Source organism: Scylla paramamosain, chromosome 11 (assembly GCF_035594125.1).
Source record: "Scylla paramamosain isolate STU-SP2022 chromosome 11, ASM3559412v1, whole genome shotgun sequence".
NCBI lineage: Eukaryota > Metazoa > Arthropoda > Malacostraca > Decapoda > Portunidae > Scylla > Scylla paramamosain.
In genome coordinates, this window is record NC_087161.1 from 19,125,832 (window position 1) to 19,146,876 (window position 21,045).

General features: G+C 39.0%; 2 protein-coding genes across 5 annotated transcripts in view; one reads left to right on the forward strand and one right to left on the reverse strand.

Moving 5' to 3' along the window:
• Window positions 1–21,045, forward strand: part of LOC135105021 (protein MMS22-like) — a 23,677-nt gene continuing 2,632 nt past the window's right edge. The window contains exons 1-18 of one of the 4 annotated variants that reach the window (XM_064012907.1): window positions 1–148; window positions 5,390–5,543; window positions 6,388–6,636; window positions 6,816–7,092; window positions 7,213–7,469; window positions 10,041–10,154; window positions 10,352–10,585; window positions 11,665–11,912; window positions 12,116–12,219; window positions 12,428–12,591; window positions 12,902–13,104; window positions 16,129–16,223; window positions 17,562–17,687; window positions 17,904–18,120; window positions 18,301–18,577; window positions 18,874–19,044; window positions 19,324–19,446; window positions 20,069–20,709. In XM_064012907.1, the coding sequence (XP_063868977.1) occupies window positions 7,416–7,469; window positions 10,041–10,154; window positions 10,352–10,585; window positions 11,665–11,912; window positions 12,116–12,219; window positions 12,428–12,591; window positions 12,902–13,104; window positions 16,129–16,223; window positions 17,562–17,687; window positions 17,904–18,120; window positions 18,301–18,577; window positions 18,874–19,044; window positions 19,324–19,446; window positions 20,069–20,709 (2,771 nt within the window). In that variant the 5' untranslated portion in view covers window positions 1–148; window positions 5,390–5,543; window positions 6,388–6,636; window positions 6,816–7,092; window positions 7,213–7,415. The remainder of the gene's footprint in view (window positions 149–5,389; window positions 5,544–6,387; window positions 6,637–6,815; window positions 7,093–7,212; window positions 7,470–10,040; window positions 10,155–10,351; window positions 10,586–11,664; window positions 11,913–12,115; window positions 12,220–12,427; window positions 12,592–12,901; window positions 13,105–16,128; window positions 16,224–17,561; window positions 17,688–17,903; window positions 18,121–18,300; window positions 18,578–18,873; window positions 19,045–19,323; window positions 19,447–20,068; window positions 20,710–21,045) is intronic. The other 3 variants (XM_064012909.1, XM_064012908.1, XM_064012910.1) reach the window with 3 other exon arrangements.
• Window positions 19,668–21,045, reverse strand: part of LOC135105023 (uncharacterized) — a 14,696-nt gene continuing 13,318 nt past the window's right edge. Inside the window, exon 4 of the transcript XR_010270671.1 lies at window positions 19,668–20,724. The gene's annotated coding sequence lies outside the window, so the exon portion shown is untranslated. The remainder of the gene's footprint in view (window positions 20,725–21,045) is intronic.

A 21,045-nucleotide genomic window follows, 5' to 3' on the forward strand; every position in this document is an offset into this window, starting at 1 on the left:
GTGACTGTCCCGGTACCTGTACAAAGACAAGGCTGGACTGGCGGGAAGCACGTAAGAATACTGCCGGTGGTGCACGAAATTTGTATGTTCTGTATACGAATAAGAGATCAATGATGTGGCGGAAGGAAGCTACCATGAGAAGGTGACGGTAAGTGTCTGACCTGCGTATATAAGCGGCCTGGGTTAGCCAGGTAAGGAACACAGCATGAGTGGTGCGATGGCTTCAGCCTGCCTGGAGGGCCTCTGTCACCACTGTTATGGGGAAGGTTATTAGACTGGATTTCCAGTGCAGGACTTTCACGGACTCATTGTGCTGCCTGCTGTAGCGCTGCTGATGACTTTGGCCTTGAAGTCGTAAAATCTTTCCATTCCTCCCTAGGATGTCTAAATAGTTTTTGTAGATATTTTAGGGTATTGTTATAGTTGACAATACACACTAGATAGTTAAGGCATCCCTCACTGGAAATGACTGCTTTCTCTTAGTCAGGCATGCTAGTTTCAGATATAATTTTTAGCTATATCTGGTATTTCTTGATAAGAGATCAGTCCCCCCCTTATTCCCCTTAACCCCCTCAAACAAGTTTGGGGGCCTGTGGGTGATCGGGGTTTTTCAGGGGGAGGGATAAAGATAAGTGAAATATGGGCATTCAAAAATCTAAGAAAATTTTTCATTAATTTCAAATTTTCATAACCTAACTTAGCCATGGGTGGGGGAGGGCGTAGTTCCATCCCCCCCTCCCCCTGCTAGGATGTTAACCTAGTATAACCTAACTTGACGAGGAACCTCAAAAATCATACCATTATGCCTTACCAGTGTGAGCTATTGATGTGAGACACTGATGTGGTGTGGAGATTCTCAGGACAGTGATGGTATGTAGAGTTTGGCAGCTTCCTTAATGACTATATGGAACCTCTTCTTTACATCTGCATATCACATCTTGAATATTGCAGTAGCCAAATATCCCACAGTGACTTTTTTTCCTGCTGAATACTGGCACTATTCACTTCACCTCCCTCCACTGGCTAGCCATATTAAATGACAGTGAGCATTTATCAGAATGCTTGGCATGTCCCTAAAACAAATGAAGTGTAACTGAACCTACCGTGAAAAGTCATAATTGGTGGCCTCACGAGTGGCAGCATGTGATTGGAGGGATCAGTTCTATAGATACCATGAAATCCTAATATACTGGTACCCACAAATCCCAGTTATAAGCAATAGAAAATCATTTCAGTCTTTATGCTTGACTGGTGCAGAGCTCACTGGACTTAAAAATGTTGAATTTTGCCACACTTGAGTGCTATTACAGCCATACTAGATACGTGCCCCCAAGTTTTTTCATGTTTATGGCAAGGTCGCCAAGTCTTCTACATGACATGTGAGCTTCGTGCTTGTATGTAACATAGACATGATATCCAGATTAACCCTATGTCCTCTTGTTCCTTGGTATCTTGCAGTCCCACTCCTCAGTTCCTGTATATCACAAGTATTGTAGTACCAGTCAAGCATCCAGTACACCTACTTTATCTGGTTGTAAAAGGTGGTATCTGAGAGTGGGCATTTTTAGTTTTCATAGACTTTCAGGATAGCAGAGGTTCCCTATTCTTGGGATTTGTTTCTTTGCTTTACATTGATCAGCTATTTTTCTAGCAACTTTTGTGTAGGGACTCCAGACCGAACTTGTAAAGTGTGATCTTATCGTTGATTTATGAAGTGGGATAAATGTATTTCCAACAAGGAACTGGTAAGCTCCAATCATCATCATTGATCTCTCTCTCTCTCTCTCTCTCTCTCTCTCTCTCTCTCTCTCTCTCTCTCTCTCTCTCTCTCTCTCTCTCTCTCTCTCTCTCTCTCTCTCTCTCTCTCTCTCTCTCTCTCTCTCTCTCTCCTCTCTCTCTCTCTCTCTCTCTCTCTCTCTCTCTCTCTCTCTCTCTCATAAGTGTCTCTCAAATTTCAGTGAATTGACTAAATTGGAAACTTATGTGTCATCTGCAAATAAGTATATGTTTGTATTTATATGACCAGATAAACAATTAATGTAAATTATAAATGAGATAGGACCCAATACTGAACCTTGAGGTATACAGTATACCTGATGTCAACTTATGCCAGTCTGACTGTGCTTCATTAATTTTGACTGCCTGCTGTATGTTAGTCTGAAAAGACATTGTCCATTTTAATAACTGATCAATTATTTCATATACTGCAAGTTTACCCAGTAATCTTTTGTGTGGGAAATTATCAAAAGCCTTTTGGAAGCTCAGATATATACAGTCAATTAACAAACATTTTTCTGATGCTTCTGTCCATCTATCAAGTACTTTCAGCAGCTGCAGAGTGGTTTATTATTTCTTTGAGAAGGAACTATTTCCTCTCATATATTTGACAAAGTGATCTCTTTCAAATTATTCTAAAGCCTTGCAAACAACTGATGTTAAACTGACAGGATGGTCATTTTCTCCCTGGCTCATCTTCTTTCTGATATTCTGTATTGCAAAACATCAATAACTCTTTCTTTTCATCAGGTTAAGTACCTTAAATAATTGAAGAGTTGTCAAAAGGTTAGCAGTTGTTTCAGCAGTCTCCTTAAAAATCATGGATTTATTTAATTTAGTCCTGAAAACTTTTTAATACTTCTATAACTTTCTCTTTATCAATTTCTAGTAATTTCATTTTATGGTGTACATATCTATATTCCATGAGAGGGACATCTTCCCACGTAAACATGCCACTAAAGAATTACGTGAGTATATTGTGCTGAGTGCTTAACAGAGGTGATAGTGTCTGGCATCGAGGCATACATTCCTCACTCTTTCTTTTGACCTAAACCTTTCAAACCTTGGTTTAACACAGCCTGTTCTTGTGCTATACATGATAGATAGTCCACAAAAGACACTTGAGCCTTTCATCACCTGAATCTCATGCACTATATATTTTTTGTCTGGAATGATGGCAAGTCTTACTAATCAAAATCTCCATCAATGGAAGGTGTCAAAATCTTTCAAGATCTAACTCCCCTCATGACTTCTGACACCCCACCAAAAAACATCTCTGATAACTTCTTCATCTTTCCTTCCTTTATTTCAGTCTGATGGCACCCCTGCCATCTCATCTATCCCCAAAACTGAACTCTTCACTTAAACATTTGCTAAAAACTCTACCTTGGATGATTCAGAGTTTATTTCTCCCTCTCTTCCACCCTCCAACTACTTCATGCTACTCATTAAGATCCTTTGCAGTGATGTTTTCCATACCCTTGCTGTCCTTAGAAGGTTTATGGACCTGATGGAGTCCTTCCTATTGTTCTCTGAAACTGTGCTTCTGTACTCGCACCTTGCTCAGTCATACTTCTAACTCTGTCTAGCAACATCTACCTCTCATTGTTAGAAGTTTGCTTACATTCAGTCTGTTCCTAAAAAGGGTGACTGCTCTAATCCCTCTGTGTGACTACCATCTTATTGCTTTAATTTCCTACCTCTCTAAATTTTTAAAATCTATTCTCAACTGGAAGATTCTTAAACATTCATCATTTCACAACCTTATCTGATTACTGGTATGTGTTCCGTTAAGGTCATTCTACTGGTGATCTTCCAGCTTATCTTACTGAATCTTTGTCATTCTCTTTTAGGGATTTTGGTGAAACTTTTGTTGTTGCCTTAGACATGAAAAGTTTTTGATAGTTTGGCACAAATTTTTTTTTTATTTCCAATCTACTCTCCTACAGCTTCTCACTGTAACTTTATCTCATTTCCTTTCTGACCATTCTATTGCTGCTGTGGTAGACAGTCACTGTTCTTTTCTTAAATCTGTTAACAGTGATGTTCCTCAGGGTTCTTTCTTGTCACCTGCTCTTCCTATTATTCATCAGTGATCTTCTAAGCCAAACTTCTTTTCCTATTCACTCCTATGCTATGACATTCAACCCTTTAAGAAGTAAACAGTTCACACAGGGAAGCCACATAACATCTGATTTCTGATCTCTCTAAAATTTTTGATTCGGGCAGAGAAAACTTAGTTTTGTTCAATGCCTCAAACACTCAGTTCCTCCATCTATGAACTTGACACAACCTTCCAGATAACTATCTCCTCTTCTTCAATGGCACTCAACTCCCCCCTTCTTCTGTACTAAACATCATTGGTTTGTCCTTTACTTATAAATAAACTGGAAACTTCACATATTCCTAGCTAAAATTGCTTCATTAAAGTTATAGGTTCTGAGTTGTCTGTCCTTTCAACTGCTAACTCTGTACAGGGGCCTTATCTATCCAAGTATGAAGTACATACATACATGTATGGAGGGTTCTACCTATACCACTCTTTTAGACAGACTGGAATCAAAATCTTTGTCTTATCAGACTGTCTTCAGCGTCTCTCTCATCACTGCAATGTTGCATCCCTTGCTATCTTCTACCACTATTTTTATGCTAACTGCTCTGATCTTGTTAACTGCATGCCTCCTCTCCTTCAACGGCCTCACTGCACAAGACATTCTACTTTCTCTTGCTCCTATTCTGCCTACCTCTCTAATGCAAGAGTTAACCAGTACTCTCATTCATTCATTCATTCCCTTTTCTAGTATACTCTGGAACTCCCAGCCTGCTTCTTTATTTCCTCCTTCCTATAACTTAACTCTTTCAAGAGGGAGGTTTCAAGACACTTATGCTCTAATTTTTGATGATCGTTTCTGACTGAGGACTGGCACCTCAGTGGGCCTTTATTTTTGCCCTTGGGCAGTGACTCTCCTACATAAAAAATATATATATTTATCTGTTGTTAATTGTCCATTCTGGGATGACCTGTGGTCCACATAAAGATCACCTATTGCTTCCTTTGCTAGTACTACTACTCATTATATTATATACTGTGTAGGTCACATCACTTTTATCACTACTCCTCAGAGCCTAGCCTGACTAACATAGTACTATTTATTCATGTAGTATTTTGGCAAGCACTTTTCCAAGCCTTTAGTCCTGCTTTTCCACCAGTTCCTCAAGCTTGTTGTGTAACGAGAAAGTTTTATATATATATATATATATATATATATATATATATATATATATATATATATATATATATATATATATATATATATATATATATATATATATATATATATATATATATATATAGACACACACAACACAGTACGATATATAATCTCTCTCTCTCTCTCGTCTCTCTCTCTCGTCTCTCTTCTCTCTCTCTCTCTCTCTCTCTCTCTCTCTCTCCTCTCTCTCTCTCTCTCTCTCTCTCTCTCTCTCTCTCTCTCTCTCTCTCTCTCTCTCTCTCTCTCTCTCTCTCTCTCTCTCTCTCTCTCTCTCTCTCTCTCTCTCTCTCTCTCTCTCTCTCTCTCCAGTGAGGTTGCTAATGTAAGTCTTCTTTCCACAGCAGCAGTGATTAGGAGATATGTCAATAACCCCTCCTGCAACCCCTCCACCAGGGGTTGAGGAGGGTGGTGAGAGCCTCTTAGATGGTCTGGAAGGTGACAGTGAGGACTTCCTTGCCTTCATACTTGCAGATCCTGGCCCAAACCTTGAGCAAGGTAAGGATCACATTATTGGTCAGTATTTACCTTTATTCTTTATTCCATTTAACTTTTTTCCCTTGTTTTTTTTGGTGTTATTTTACTACTTCAGGACTTTCAGATCTCTTTAATATGAGTATTTTGAATCTCAACAACACCTTCAGCAAATTTATATTAACATCAATAATTAATTTCAAAGTTTTACTGATAATTACTTTTCAACTTAACACTGAGGGAAAAATGTGGGAGGCTAGTTGGACTGCCATGCTCAACACAAGTTCACACTGACTCTGGGCATGGGCACACTTCTTTCTTATGTCAATTGTGTGACTACTGTTAGGTCAGGACAGGTTAGCTTAGCTATTTTAGCACCATTTTAGCATGATTTTAATATTAATGTTTATTATTAACTCTTGTTTGGCTATTGTCTATCTGATGCTAGGACTTTATTTTATAAGATTATGTATGTTTGCATTTTAAAATGGTTTACTTCCTTCTACTTTCAACACTTTTTCACACTGATCATGCTCCTATTGTTGAAACTGTGTTGTGTGTGAACTGAATTTTTCAGGTTGAAAATGCCAATTGGTTATCTGGTTGATTAATAGGTTTTTCATCCACAGATATTCAAACAAAGTTAAATTGACTTTTTTGCTTAATAATCTTTGAACATTACATTACCAAACAATATTAATTTTTGCAAATATTGCACTCAGTAAATCTGAATTGTTACATTTTTCACAAAATTTTCACAAGTTAGAGTGTTTAGCTGTACCTTACTCAGCTTTGTCATACCATGCCCTCCCCAACTTTTGTATCCTTCCCTTTCATAGTCACAGCTAAACTCATCTGACTTCCACAGAAGAAGTCAGTAATCACAAGGAGCACAAGGAAGAACCAGAGGGATTCACCTGTGAGGGGGGAGGTGTACTGGGAGGCAGATGTGGGAAAAGAGTCATGTCTTGGTAGGGGTGTGTTGACCAGGGCTCCTGCAACGCCTCGACCCTGCTCCCATTTCTTGCTCCACACCACCTAAATCTGTCTTCCCACTTGCCCTGTACACCCTGATAATCTTCAGCTTCACCTTGTCACACTTCTTCTCAGCACTCAGGTTAGATTTGATATAAAGTATGAATTTCTTGACACTGGTACTATTTGATATGAACTTTCCACTATGGAAATATTAGTATAAAATTTTCAAGTGGCTGTTCTGAGAGAAAATGAAATGGCACCTCTCCTTAGTTATGGGATTGCTCATTGTTGAGTCCTTGATGCCTATCACCTGTTCAGGCAGTGTGTGGTGGAGCTAGAGAAAGGGGCCCAGTCCAGCTTCTCCCTCCATCACTTCCCTGGCACCTCCACCCATGCTACCCCATACCCAGGGCTGCGGCAGGAGTCGTCCACCTTCCTTGCTGCTCTTGCCTCATATGTCTATGGTTTGGGACCAGGTGAAGAGGCCTTTCTGGTACAAGTGATGCAGGAGGTAGTGCAGACGCTTGTGTTTGTTGGCCCTTTACATGACATGCCACACCATGTCATCACAGCTGCCTCTGCACAGGGCAACAAGGTTGGAAGATGTTGTACCAATGTATTTTTTTTGCTGCCAATAGCAATATACCAGTGACAAAACTAATAATTTGTTGATGTTTTACATCTGATTTACTTCCATTTTTATCATTATTTACAGTGTCCGTCAGCCTCATACCACTTGCTGCACCTCCACCTGGATGTGCGGTGGTGGAGTCTGGTTCTCCTCCACATGGCAGAGCTCACCTTAGGTCCCATGGTTCCCTCTCTTCCTCCACTGCTGCAGGAACCCCTCGGCCACATCAGATTGCTGGGGACATTGGAAAGGAGACCCAGCCATCACCCATTCAGCAGTGCATCTCCATGGTGATGTGGGACCTGGTCACTCTCATGAGTTGTCGAGGCAGCAGCTTCAAGGTAACAATTGGCTTTTTCCTCATCTTATGGTTCTCTTATGAGTATTGTGTCTATTTATTCATGTGTGTGTATACATATATATATATATATATATATATATATATATATATATATATATATATATATATATATATATATATATATATATATATATATATATATATATATATATATATATATATATATATATATATATATATATATATATATATATATATATATATATATATATATATATATATATATATATATATATACGAGTATATATATATATATACACACACACATACATACAGTAATCCTTTGGCTATTGTGTGTATTACATTTCAAAACCCCCTGGACCTTTTCTACACTCTTAAATGCTTTTTAAACTCACTTTTACACATCCTTACATATTAAAAAAAAAATTAAATTAAGTACACTAACTTGTGAAGATAGTACAACTTGATTGATGATGATGATGATGATTACCTGTTCATTACTGAACAATATAGGTGATGACAATGTACAGAGGTTGTTCAAGTTATGAGCAAGATACGTTCCGGAAGGCTACTTATAAGTCATTTTGCTCGTAACTCCTCATTGTAATTTTTCAGTACAAAAATAAGTTATCATATGTTCTGCAAACAATGTAATGCTTATAACCCAAGAAGGAGAGAGGAAGAACGGAAAAAAATGTGCATGAGAGAGAGAGAGAGAGAGAGAGAGGGTTTTGTATACTGGCAGGTCTCACCCAGTTGGCCTCTGAGAGGCACAGGGATGGGAGGGTTGCACTGCATGGTGTAGGATGCCTGCTCCATTACATTAAGTCCACAAATAGGCAAACAAATGTGTCTTATGCTTTCCAACAGTCATCTTAATGGCTGGCTGGAGACCCACTGGGTTGAAATGAGACACTCTCTCTCTCTCTCTCTCTCTCTCTCTCTCTCTCTCTCTCTCTCTCTCTCTCTCTCTCTCTCTCTCTCTCTCTCTCTCTCTCTCTCTCTCTCTCTCTCTCTCTCTCTCTCTCTCTCTCTCTCTCTCTCTCTCTCTCTCTCTCTCTCTCTCTCTCTCTCTCTCTCTCTCTCATATGCACATTTTTCCTTTTTCCTCTTTCCTTCTCAGGTTATACATGCCTTTATTCATGTAATTTATTAAGATGGCTGTTGGAAAGCATAAGAAGTTTATTTGCCTATTCATGGACTTAATGTAAAGAAGCAGGCTTTCTATACCATGCAGCACAACCCTCCTGTCTCTGTGCCTTTTAGAGGCCGACTGGCTGAGACCCAGTGGGATAAACTGAGAGTCTCTCTCTCTCTCTCTCTCTCTCTCTCTCTCTCTCTCTCTCTCTCTCTCTCTCTCTCTCTCTCTCTCTCTCTCTCTCTCTCTCTCTCTCTCTCTCTCTCTCTCTCTCTCTCTCTCTCTCTCTCTCTCTCTCTCTCTCTCTCTCTCTCTCTCTCTCTCTCTCTCTCTCTCTCTCTCTCTCTCTCATGCACATTTTTTTCTTTCTTCCTCTCTCCTTCTTGGGTTATAAGCATTACATTGTTTGTGGAACATATGATAATTTATTTTTGTACTGAAAAATTATGGCCTCTCAGAAGCCGACTGGCTGGGAGATCCGTACGTTGTGGAATCTCAAGCCAGACTCACTGCGGACCAGTACCATAAGTTGGGATGTCTCATTTTAAACTAGCATCTCAAAATAAACTGCTACAGCGGTCCTTCACCATGGTGCTGCGTAACATGGGTAGTGATGAAGCAGCGTACTAGATAAATATGTTGCTTAGTGTTAAATTTGAATTTTTGGTTAGTCGAAGGGAACAATACGGAGAGCATAATTTAATTTTGCAAGTAGACTGCTTGTATCTCTGAACATTCGTAACTCGGACACCCTCTGTAAAGGAAAAGATTATGGCCGACAGCCTGACACACGCAGGTGGTGTAAGGCAAGGGTTTGTTTAGGAAAACTGATCATTCTGCACATTGTCTATTCATAATTTTACACCATCTTTGTCCATCCATCTTTTTCATGAAAATGTACAAAATCACCTGGGGGGGAATTTTATTTTAGGTTTAGTTTTGCATTTGAAGATGAAAGAAGGTATTTTATTCAGTTGTCTGATGCTCACTGACCTAAACTTCACCACAGATGATTTGATAGTTTGGGGGTCATCTTATCTAAAAGTTAACTTATCTGCTAAAATATACGCTAAGTTGAATCAAGAGTATAGAGCTTCATCTCTGTGAATTACAATAGTGTATTTTTATTTATTAATTTATTAATTTTTAGGATAGAAAATGCTTATTTTACCACAAATAATTAAAATCTAAAAAATATAAATACCTACCAGCTGCAGAAAACTACAATATAAATTTACATGTATTAGCATGCATATATATATATATATATATATATATATATATATATATATATATATATATATATATATATATATATATATATATATATATATATATATACTCGTATATATATATATATATATATATATATATATATATATATATATATATATATATATATATATATATATATATATATATATATATATATATATATCTCCTGTGGAGAAGAAAGGTGTGAGTGAGCTGCACCAGGAGGCAGGATTTTCATGCAGCTGTGGCCTTGAGTTAGCAGTAATGCTGTTGCATTTCCTGGAGTATCGACATGCCTGTCTCGCCCAGCAGGTTTGTGGAAGACAGTAGTCATTTCAGAATTAATATTCTACATTTAGTTTTTCCTTTGAAATAATGAAATACAAAGTTCTGAAAATGGGGCTTTATTCCACTCAAAAACTTGTCACTTATATGCAGGAAAAAAAAGGAGGATATTCTACCTCTATACTTTATACTGTATCATCTTCTACCTCACAAACTGCTTACAGACATTTTGGGAGGAAGTGAAGGACAAGCTGTTAGTGCTGCTGAAGACTGTGAGTGAGTCTTCCTCCTCCTCTTCAACCTCCTCTGGTCCCATCACTCCTCCTGGCCCAAGCACTCTCCTCTACCCACCACCACTTGTCTCCCTGCTGCAGCTGCCTCATGTCTGGTGGCTCTTCCTGACCTTCACAAAGCTCCACACTTATGACAATGAAGGCAAGAAGGTGGCCCGTAGAGTGGTGAGTCTCAAGTATCATAGAAATCTGTGCACCACTGTGTCTGTGGGTATGTCTGTAAAGGACTATATTGTGATTAGGAATGTAAATGTTGATGTGTATGGTAGGGGTGTATGTATTAGTGATGTATTGGATATCAGCATCCTCGGAGTATTTGCAGTGAAAACACTTTCTGCAATACTATCAAAATATGCATTTTAAAACAACAAAAAATCTGCATCAGTATCTGCTACTGAAATTTTAGATAACAAAAGCTCTGTCTCTGACTCTAGGTTAAAGAAATTTGGAGGTTGCAGATGTGCATGTTTGTGTGGAAAGACGAGTGAGGCAAACTGATAGGGTGTGTTGGATGAAGTGTAAATGTTAAAGAGAGAGTCTGTGGGAGTCATGAGTGTGTGAGTTAAAGTAGGCTAAGTTTGAATGAGAGTGAGGGTAAACATGAATAGAAGTTTGGTGGTCATGTCCCATACTCCTTTTTCTTCTTCCCTCCCTTCCCCTTTCCACTTCTATTCCCTCCATCTCATTGCCCCCTGTTCTCCCTTCCCTAATTACATTTTCTGCTTCTACATTCTTGAAATTATTATTTTTTTCTTCTATATATTTTTTTTCTTTTTTTTTTACTTCTCTCTCTTTCCTCTCTGATGCTTTTGTCACATATACAACATACACTGTATTTTTGTGATATGAGTACCTATGTGTACAAATAATGTGCAGCCTTGGATATAGTGTTGAAAAATCTGCATCCACATCTGCATTTGCAAATATTGATATTTTAACCTCACAATTTTCTCCACAACTACAGTTTATGAAAAATACATATCCCGCTCTATCTCCAATTATGTATATATATATATATATATATATATATATATATATATATATATATATATATATATATATATATATATATATATATATATATATATATATAAATTTGAATGAAGTAGGAAATTGTAGGAATTTGACTACACATATTATGCATACATAGATAAGGACTTAATGCATTGAAGTGTATGTGGTTGTACATTGGTGTTTATTATCTCTTCCCTTGGTACCCAACATGACCCATGACTGGCCCATAGGAAGTGAAAAGTGAGGTCAAGCTGCTTCGCACATTGCTGCGCCTAAGTCTTGGGGACCCTCGCAGTGGCAACCAACCCACAGAGGCTGAGCTGCGTTTCTTTATCCGGTGCTGTCTGGGGGTGCTGGAGGTGTGGGGGGGCAGTCGCAGCAGTGAGTGGGCAGCACCATTATGGGATCATATGGCCAAGCATCTTGACTCTCCTTTCCTTCTTCCTGGAGCAGGACTCGAAGGACTGGCATGCATGAGGTAAGTGTGGCAAGTAATCTTATGATTCAGAGTAATAAATAAAAAATAAGAGAGTCAGTCTATGGATAAGTCGGCAGTAATGTTAGAGGAGAAATCTAATAGGTCAGTGAATCTTGTGCTGTGACATAGTCCAAGGTTTATCATCCTTGTATCAACTATCTTGGAGAAAGACATGTTGTAGTGATGAATTGTGCTTTTTGCAGCAAGACAATAGGAGGATGGTTGGAGCAGGTCAGGTCACGTGTGTGTGACCCAGCAGCCGTAGGGAAAACAGAGACATCATGGCAGATATTTCTCAGAATTGTTGGTGAGTTGTTCTGCGATTGCAATGTCAGCACCATGAAACATTTATTATTTTATCATTATACTTTATCTGGTCAGTTTTCTCCTTCTTGTATTCAAGATGTTGCAGCTGACACATATCAAAATGGCAAGCAGCATGTTCAGCATATAATGTTAGGTAAGTAATTATTAAGCCATGGAAGCTCTTATCATGAGTGACATGTACTCCACAGTGGGTGTAGTGAAGAGTGGACCCCTGGAATGGCGACAGATGAGGGGACGCATCTACTCCAAATTTCACGGCCGCAAGATGTCTGAACTGACCCCCACTGGCCTGCACAACACAGTCTCTCTTTTCCTTACCTTGGCTGCATCTGCTACAGACACACTTGATGTCGTGAGTTCTTGGTTCTTGTGGTTAATTCTTCAGATATGTGTTTCTGCAATAAATGTTAGTTTGATGAGTACTGCATAAATGAACATCACCATTCATATCATGTAAAGAGATAACAAGAATTGCTGCTTGGTAACCACACACTACAGACACACTTGATGTCGTGAGTTCTTGGTTCTTGTGGTTAATTCTTCAGATATGTGTTTCTGCAATAAATGTTAGTTTGATGAGTACTGCATAAATGAACATCACCATTCATATCATGTAAAGAGATAACAAGAATTGCTGCTTGGTAACCACAACATGTGCTCAGGTCAATAAGCTTAGTGAGCTGCTGAGTCTTGTGCCGACCTCCAGCACTAGCAAGTCACGGATGGTGTGGCGTGGCCTCCTGACAGGAGCACTGCTGCTGGTGGAAAAGGGTTGTGAGGTCACCCCACTGGCAGAGCGGCTCTCTCCCCTTGTCACTGCTGTGTGTCACCAGCTTACTACTTCTAGGGACCCCCAGCAGAGGAGGTGAGTGAGATGACAGACCTGTGTATTATCTTACTGCATTACTTCCCCATGATACACACATACACACAATTTTATATCTATTGGTCTCCCATGCATTAGTTTTTGGTGGTATGTACATCACAATAACTTTACTTTTTCACTTCCTTTAAGATCAAAGGAAGTGAAAGAAGGAAAGTTATTGTGATGTATATAATACCAAAAACTAATGCATGGGAGACCAATAGATGTAAAATTATGCAACTAGAAACAAGAAATTGCATAAAGGAAATGATAAGGAAAATAACAAAAGTAGGCAACTTCAACTATGAGGAGATGGAAGTGAAAGAAAATTTGGATTAATGAACTTATGCATACCATGATGGTGAATACATTGAGACAGTGGATGAATGAACCTACAAGATGCAGAGGAGAAGAACCATCACAGTTGGACTTACTGTTTATGGGAACCCCAGAAAATAGACCAAGTATACATTGTCAGAGTCCACTGGGAAGAAGTGATCATGTGACAATAGAAATAGTACTACATGAGGAAACAGTATTGCACAGGAATGAACAATTTAGAAATGGGAGACAGAAGTATGCTAAGGCAAACTTAGCAGAGTTTAATAAATTTTATGGAAAAACTAACTGGAAAGAGCTATTTGAAGGTAAAGTAGTGCAAGAAAAATATGAGATATTTTTGAGCAAGTATAGAGAGGGGTGCAACAGTTTGTACCATGTTATAAAGTGAAAATTAGGAATCATGAAGGTAAAATGCCAGGTGTGTAGAAGCAAAAAAGAAAAAAGACGGCATGGAGGAAAACTGAACAGAAATACTAGGGAAGAATAAAGAATGGCAAGGAATGAATGTGGTATAATAAGAGAAGAAGAAAGAAATTTTGAAAGTGACATAGTAAGAAAATGCAAGGAGGAGCCCAAACTCTTCTACAGATATGTAAATGGGAAAATGAAACAGGGATGACATAGACAGGTTAAGAAGAGAGGGAAGAATTTATGAAACTACTGATATGAGTGAACTAATGAATGAGAGTTTTTAATCTGTATTTACAAAGGAAAACAATTTTGTGGCACCAAGTGGTATAACAGAATGAGGGAATGCAAGAGATAGAAGTAAAGAGACAAGAAATAAAAAAAAAAAAACTGCTGGAAGAGTTGGATGCTAGAAAAGCTATGGGACCAGATCAAGTAAATGGATGGATATTAAAAGAATGCAGAGAACAAATGGAGGAACCCATATGGGATATAATCAGCAACTCATTGAAAGAAGGAAAAGTATCAAGGAAATGGAAAAGTGCTAACATAGTCCCAATATACAAAGGGGGAAATAAAAATGGAACCATTAAATTACAGTCCAGTGTCACTAACAAGTATTGTAAGCAAGCTTTATGAAATAGTAATTAAAGATAGTTGGGTGCAATATTTAGAAGATAATTACAGAAAAGCAGTTTGGATTCAGGAAAGGGAGATGCTGTGTAACAATTCTACTTAGCTTGTATACAAGGGTAATAGATGGAGTGCATGGGTTGATGCAGTATACCTGGATCTCAAAAAAAGCATGATAAAGTTCCCCACAAAAAGTCTTATGTGGAAGTTAGAGAATGAAGGAGAACTAAAGGGAGCAGCATTGAGATGGATGGATGAATATTTACAAGGAAGAGAAATGGGAACAGTAATCAATGACACTAATTCACATTGATGCAAAGTGACAAGTGGGGTCTGTGTTGGTACCTATTGTGTTTCAAATATATGTAAATGCAAAAACAGTGAAAATAATAAAGGATGAAAATGACTGCAAGGAGCTACAATAGGATATTGACAAGATACATGCATAGAGCCAAAGATGGAAACTAGAATTTAGTGCCAGAAAATACCACATGTTGGAAATGGGAAAAAGTAGAAAGAGACCTTCATGGAATTACAAAGTGGGAGAAGAAATAATAACAGAAGTAATGAAGAAAAGATTTGGGAGTAATGATCCAGGACACATTGTCACCTGAAAGGCACATAAATGGAATATTCAGCTCTACATACAGCTTATTAACAAACATTAGGATGGTGTTTGACTATTTAAATAAAGAAATGATGAAGAAAATTATAACAGGCATGATACAACCTAAAACTGGAATACTCAGCAGTAGTTTAAGCTCCACATAGAAAAAAGACATACGGAAACTGGAAAGAATACAGAGGATAGCGACAACGATGGTATCAGAATTGAAAGACTTAAGCTATGAAGAAAGATTTGAAGAGATGGAATTGCTATGAGTAAAGACTTGAAGAGATGGGATTACTAACAATACAAGAGAGAAAAGGAGGAGGAGCCCTGATAACATTGTACAAATTAGTAAACAATATAGAAAGGATAGACAGAAATGACCTGGTACCACAGATGGAGAAGAGAGAGAGACAGACAAGGGGGCATGGGAAGAAAATAAAGAAGAGTGAATGTTTGAGTGACATCAAGAAATACAGCTTCCCACATTGAACTATTGAAATCTGGAATGATTTGATGGAAGAGATGGTTTTGGCAAACAGATACACATGTTTAAAGAGAAACTGGGTAAATATGGTTATGGAGACAGGACAAAATGAGCTTTGGCTTGTACCCTGTACAATACAACTAGCTAAACATGACTAGGTAAACACACACACACACACACACACACACACACATGTAAATATATATATTCTTCCTGTGATGTGGACATGGCTTGGTTGCACTCTCCCTTCTTGGGTTGGAAGGTTCACTGCCATTGTATTCCCTACATGTTATAAAAAAAATGCATCTACAAAACTGGGTATTGCTGAATTGTGTTTATTCATGTTAAAAGAAATAGAGCTAATATCAAAAAGGAGGATATTGACCTGATGTATTAGACAAAAAACAGGATAGAATGAGGCGACTAGGAATGCTCTCATATATATTTACATTCCTGTAGTGAGACATAATTACTGCTCTTTAAGTGGAATCTCAGTGTATTGATATAAATAGTGAGTAAAGTATTGTTGATTTTTGTGTTTCAGGGAGTTGGGGCAGCTGCTGATTTCATATGCTGAAGGTTTGCAGGAAGTGTTTGAGCACAGCCACGACCTCAGTCTGGCTCAGCACTCTCTCATCTGTGAGTGTACTTATGTAGTGGTGCTTGTGTCACTTCCTCATTCATTTAGTTTGTCCTTCCTTTTTCATAGCCTGAAGATCCTATAGGATGGAGAAAGGAATCATCTAGTCTATATTTTTATTCTTAAAATAAGATGAGGCATGCTGTCAGGTCAACACTTTTTCTCCTTTCAGCTTCCCCCATTATTGGTCACCACACTCCAGCTCCCAATACATTCATATTTAAATGCTCAGTAACTTATAAATCTTGGCATTAAAAGCAATTGACCATAGAATATTTCTAACTTAGAATAACTTAAGCCTTCATTTCTTTGAGCATGACTTTCCTCACAGGACACCCTTTATACATGTACACACAAAAAATGGAGTATTGTCAGTAGCCTAGAAATACTGTATTTCATTCTAAATTTGGTGGTCTGTCTCAGCTAGGTTGTAACTATAGTTTTCTGCCATTTTTTTTCATTATAAGAAACACAAATCACATCCAACACAGGCCATCAGCAGAACTTTATCCTCGCATTAGTAACAAATTGACTGTACCTAAAAACAGTTCCAGGGGTAGTGAAACATTGGTCCCAATGTAACATTTACCCAAGTGCTTGCATCATGTTGAGATGGCATTAGGTCCATCATCTCCAAATATATCATTTACAAGCCTCCTTCATTCCTTTTCAGTCACTATTACACAAGTTCATATACCTCATCTGAATTCTCGGTACTAGCCACAGCCATGGTGGCTACACAGCCACAAACACAGTGGTGAGGGAAGTAGGGAACAGAGTCATGAATATCTCCCAGTTATAAGCAAGAGAAAATGTGATGTATTTGGAGTTCCCAAATGTGTTTCCTGATTGATTGGTGGTGGAACTTGGTTGGTGGACAGCTTAAGAGGCCCAGTTAGTTATACAAGACTTAGATTATAGATTATGCTCATACAGTTATGTATCACCAAGTGGAAAACCACTGATATGAGATGTTATGTATGTTTACATATGCTGCAGGCAACCTCACCACATGTTTAAGTGACACATATGTATGTCCTGTTTGTGAAAGGGTTAACATGGAATACAGATAGATGCATCTATTTGCTTTTATCATGGATGCATCATTCATTCATAGGAACTTGCCCTTAAAGGAGTGACCAGCATTCTGTCATTGCTAGTCAAACCCTTGCTTGCCATCTTACTTTCTCCAGTACTCATCCACTTCATCAGTTTGTAGTTTTGGAAATTATGGTATTTTGTGTGAATGTATTTCAGAAATATTGCACAGGTATAAATTGATTCTTGCACTCTTCTTTTAGAAATTAATGTCATTACATCATGTTGACATGTTGCAGGTGAAGCTGTGGGTGGTGTGCTGCCTCATGCTACAGCAGCTGAGATCAAGGTCACTGTAGGGGCCATGGATGCAGCGCTGGCCAAGGTGATGACCCTCTCAGCCCGGCCAGAAAATATCACTGCTGGTGAGTAGGGCTTACTGAAGAGAAGGGATGGGGTCTATGCATTGTCTTTATTGTGATTTATATTGTCTTCATTTTGAAAGGCAGATTGCATGTATACATTGGTCATCCTTTTATTACTTAGATCTTAATTATAATCACAGTTTGAAATACTTCATGTCTAGTGGAGAAATACAATTCCCTGTTTACCTAGTTGTATTATGGCCATTTGTGTTGCAGGCATGGTAGGAGCAGCTGTGGTGGAGGCTGTGTGGAAGGAGTTTGGCCCCTCTTTGAAGTCACTTTCTACCACTTCAGCTCCTCCCCAGCCTGTGGCTTCTTTAGCAGCCTCACTTACCCTCTGTCTGGTCAGAGTCCTTGGTCAGGTGGCCACTCACAAAGAAGCTGCTTCTGGCCTCTTCCACTATTTCCTGACCCATGAAGGTGTAAGTACAGGGTAAGTACTTTCTGCATTGATTTATTTTTATTGTTGATTTTCATTTGCTGTTTGTACTGAAGTTACAGTTTAACATGTTGAAAATGAAAAAAAGGAAAAAAAATAATAATAATAAAATGGAAGTGATATGGCATGAGCAGATTCAGAGATACATTCTCAGCCTGGATGCCACACTTGCAGGTGCAGCCTTCACTATGCCTCATGTCTGCTGAGTCACCCAGGCAGCCTGACAGTGCTGTCCAACCTCTCCCCAGGACATGAAAGAACACTTGTGTCTGGTTGGCTGTGTGGTCTTGTTGGGGTTGGGGATGAGGATGAGGTTGTGGATACCCTCACACCACAGATATTGAGGCTTCCTAGTGTGGTGGGGGTTCTACCTCCGAGCCACCCAACTGATCCCTTTGCTGTTGCCATTTGCTTCATTAAGGGAGTGGCAGCCAAGTTTGCCAGCATTGAGGTAATGAGGATTAGGTCTAGAGATCTAGATATTATGAGAAGGAATGCTTGTTTTGAATTAGTTATATATGTACACTCTCTTGTCTCAGCCCTCTTTCAAAGGGAATATTGACAAGGATAAGGAAAAGGAAGTTGAGGGTGATGTGTGCAAGAATTGAGTATATGGACGGAAACAAATATAGACTTTTGAAGCTTGCACTTTTTATGCCAGTCAGATTGATTTAAAAATAATTGGCTGTAGGAAATATGTATATATATGTAAACATGTATATATAAACACACCTGCTTCCACCCCAGACCTTTGCTGACAGGATAGCATACCGAGAGGATGTGCTACAGTGCTTCTCTGGGCTGGATAAGGCTGTTGGGGGTCTGCTCAGGAAGAGTCCACCTGCCACTCACTTGCCTCAAGCACTGATCCTCATTGCAAACCTTTTCTTCCATGCTCACTCTGTCATCTACATCAAGGTAAGATTACAGTGGAACTCCTGTGTCTTATCTGAAATCTATTTCATTAATTGTAATATTCTCCAGAAAGACTTCAGAGCTTTAAGCTGATGTAGGGAGGTTGCTGGAGACTGTGCAGCATGGCAAGTTTTTATGTAGTGAATGGAGTAATGCAGTTAGAGATGCGAGCACTTGCTTCTGTTATCTGCTTTACTGCATTGTCATTCCACTTTAAATATTACCCATTATCTACTTGTTCATGAGGCCATTAAAAAAAAAGTATATTGATTATTGTTACAGTCTAGACCCACATGTCCCATGGCCACACTGCTGAACACAGTCCTGTTGCCAACACCCATTTACTCACCTGAGAAGCCTCTTTCTGCAGCATTCACTTCAAGTATTTCATCTGTCCTTCCACAGGTAAGTGCTGCTTTGTTTTTCTTAATTTGTCTATTTTGCAAAATAGCCTCATAGATTAATTGATAACTCTTATAAATTTTCAGAACATAAGAGATGATCCCTCCCTTAAAAACTCATTGAAGGTCTATCTGATGCTTATATATCTGTAGCCTAGCAAAGTTTTGTAAGGCTTGTCATACGGATCTTCTTCCCCATCTTGGTAGTGGTTAAGTAACTAGTGGTGATACACAATATTGTATTATCCAAAAACACTTTCCAGACAGACATATTCAACAAATATTTTACAAATTCCAGTAGGTTCCAGCATAAACTTTCATACAAGTAATGTGTTGCTAGTTTATTAGCAGATCTTGATAAAGATTTACAGTGATGGCAGTTTTCAGGTATAGAACTGAGAATCATCATTGTATTTTTAATTTCAAAAGACAGTAAGATGTGGAGGGGGAAAATCCTGATCACTGTAGATAAATATATTGCATAATGAATTTGCATAATTAAAATGGATCACTGGTTCACAGTTGACAGCTGCCAAATAGTGCAGCATTGGTTACAGTACAAAAATATTAGTTTGCTTTGGACAGGAGTAAAAAAGTGCAGGAATAACAGAGCTACATCATGACAGATGGTGTGTGGAATTGGATGCCTTGGACTGACACAGGATGCTTACCTATTACGCTGTGTGAGGGACATCTTCACCCACTACCTCCACCGTTTCCCAGTCAAAACCATACGCAACTACACCACAACATTCCACCCCTTTCTGGCAACCCTCCATGGGGAGGTGAGACTGCCAGTGCTAGAGGAACTGCGCAAGGTGTTCTTAGAGGTGGTGCGTGACAATTATCTGGCACGCCGCAATATCTCGCCTCTGCACCTGCAGGTGGCCCTATCTCTCTTGACTGAATTGTTGCAGCGGAATACAATGGATTGGCTGGAAATATTGTCCTGTTCCTTATTACTTCCTCTACTGGAGCTCCTCTTGACACTAGAAGAGCAAACTACCAAGAGGCTGGCCACAGATCTCCTTCAGAAGGTGCTGCAGGAAGCAGAAGACCAAGGGGTACCATCCAGGAGGGTTCTGGTAGACCAGCTACGGGAGCTGGTAGGAAGGCACATGTCCTGGAGCTCTGGGCGGCTGTTCCGGGTACTACGAGTGGTTGCTGTGCTCCATAGACCACTGCTCCTGGAAGCCCTTCCTCACGTGACGCGGGCAGTCACTCGCACTGAAGAGAAGCGTGGCACTGGCCTTGACCATACCCTCAGGTAACCCTTACTGTTCTGTTAATATTGAGATATGATGGAATTATAAGCACTGATAAACCACTTCACTCTGCCTATAGTCACACTGGTGGACCTTGGTTAAAGAGGCCCATAATGATTTCAAAACCTGCTTAGACCAGACAAGCCTTGTTCTACAGGTTGAATAATACAATGGTTTGTGATTACTTAACCACCTGTTTGTCTTCAGTGATAAGTAACACATTTCTGTTTCTCATAACTGAAATAAATACCATCAAGCATACAATATTGGAATATGCAGTAAACTGTGTGTGTGTTACACTTACACAAAATCTTGCAGAACAGGTTTTGGACAGAATT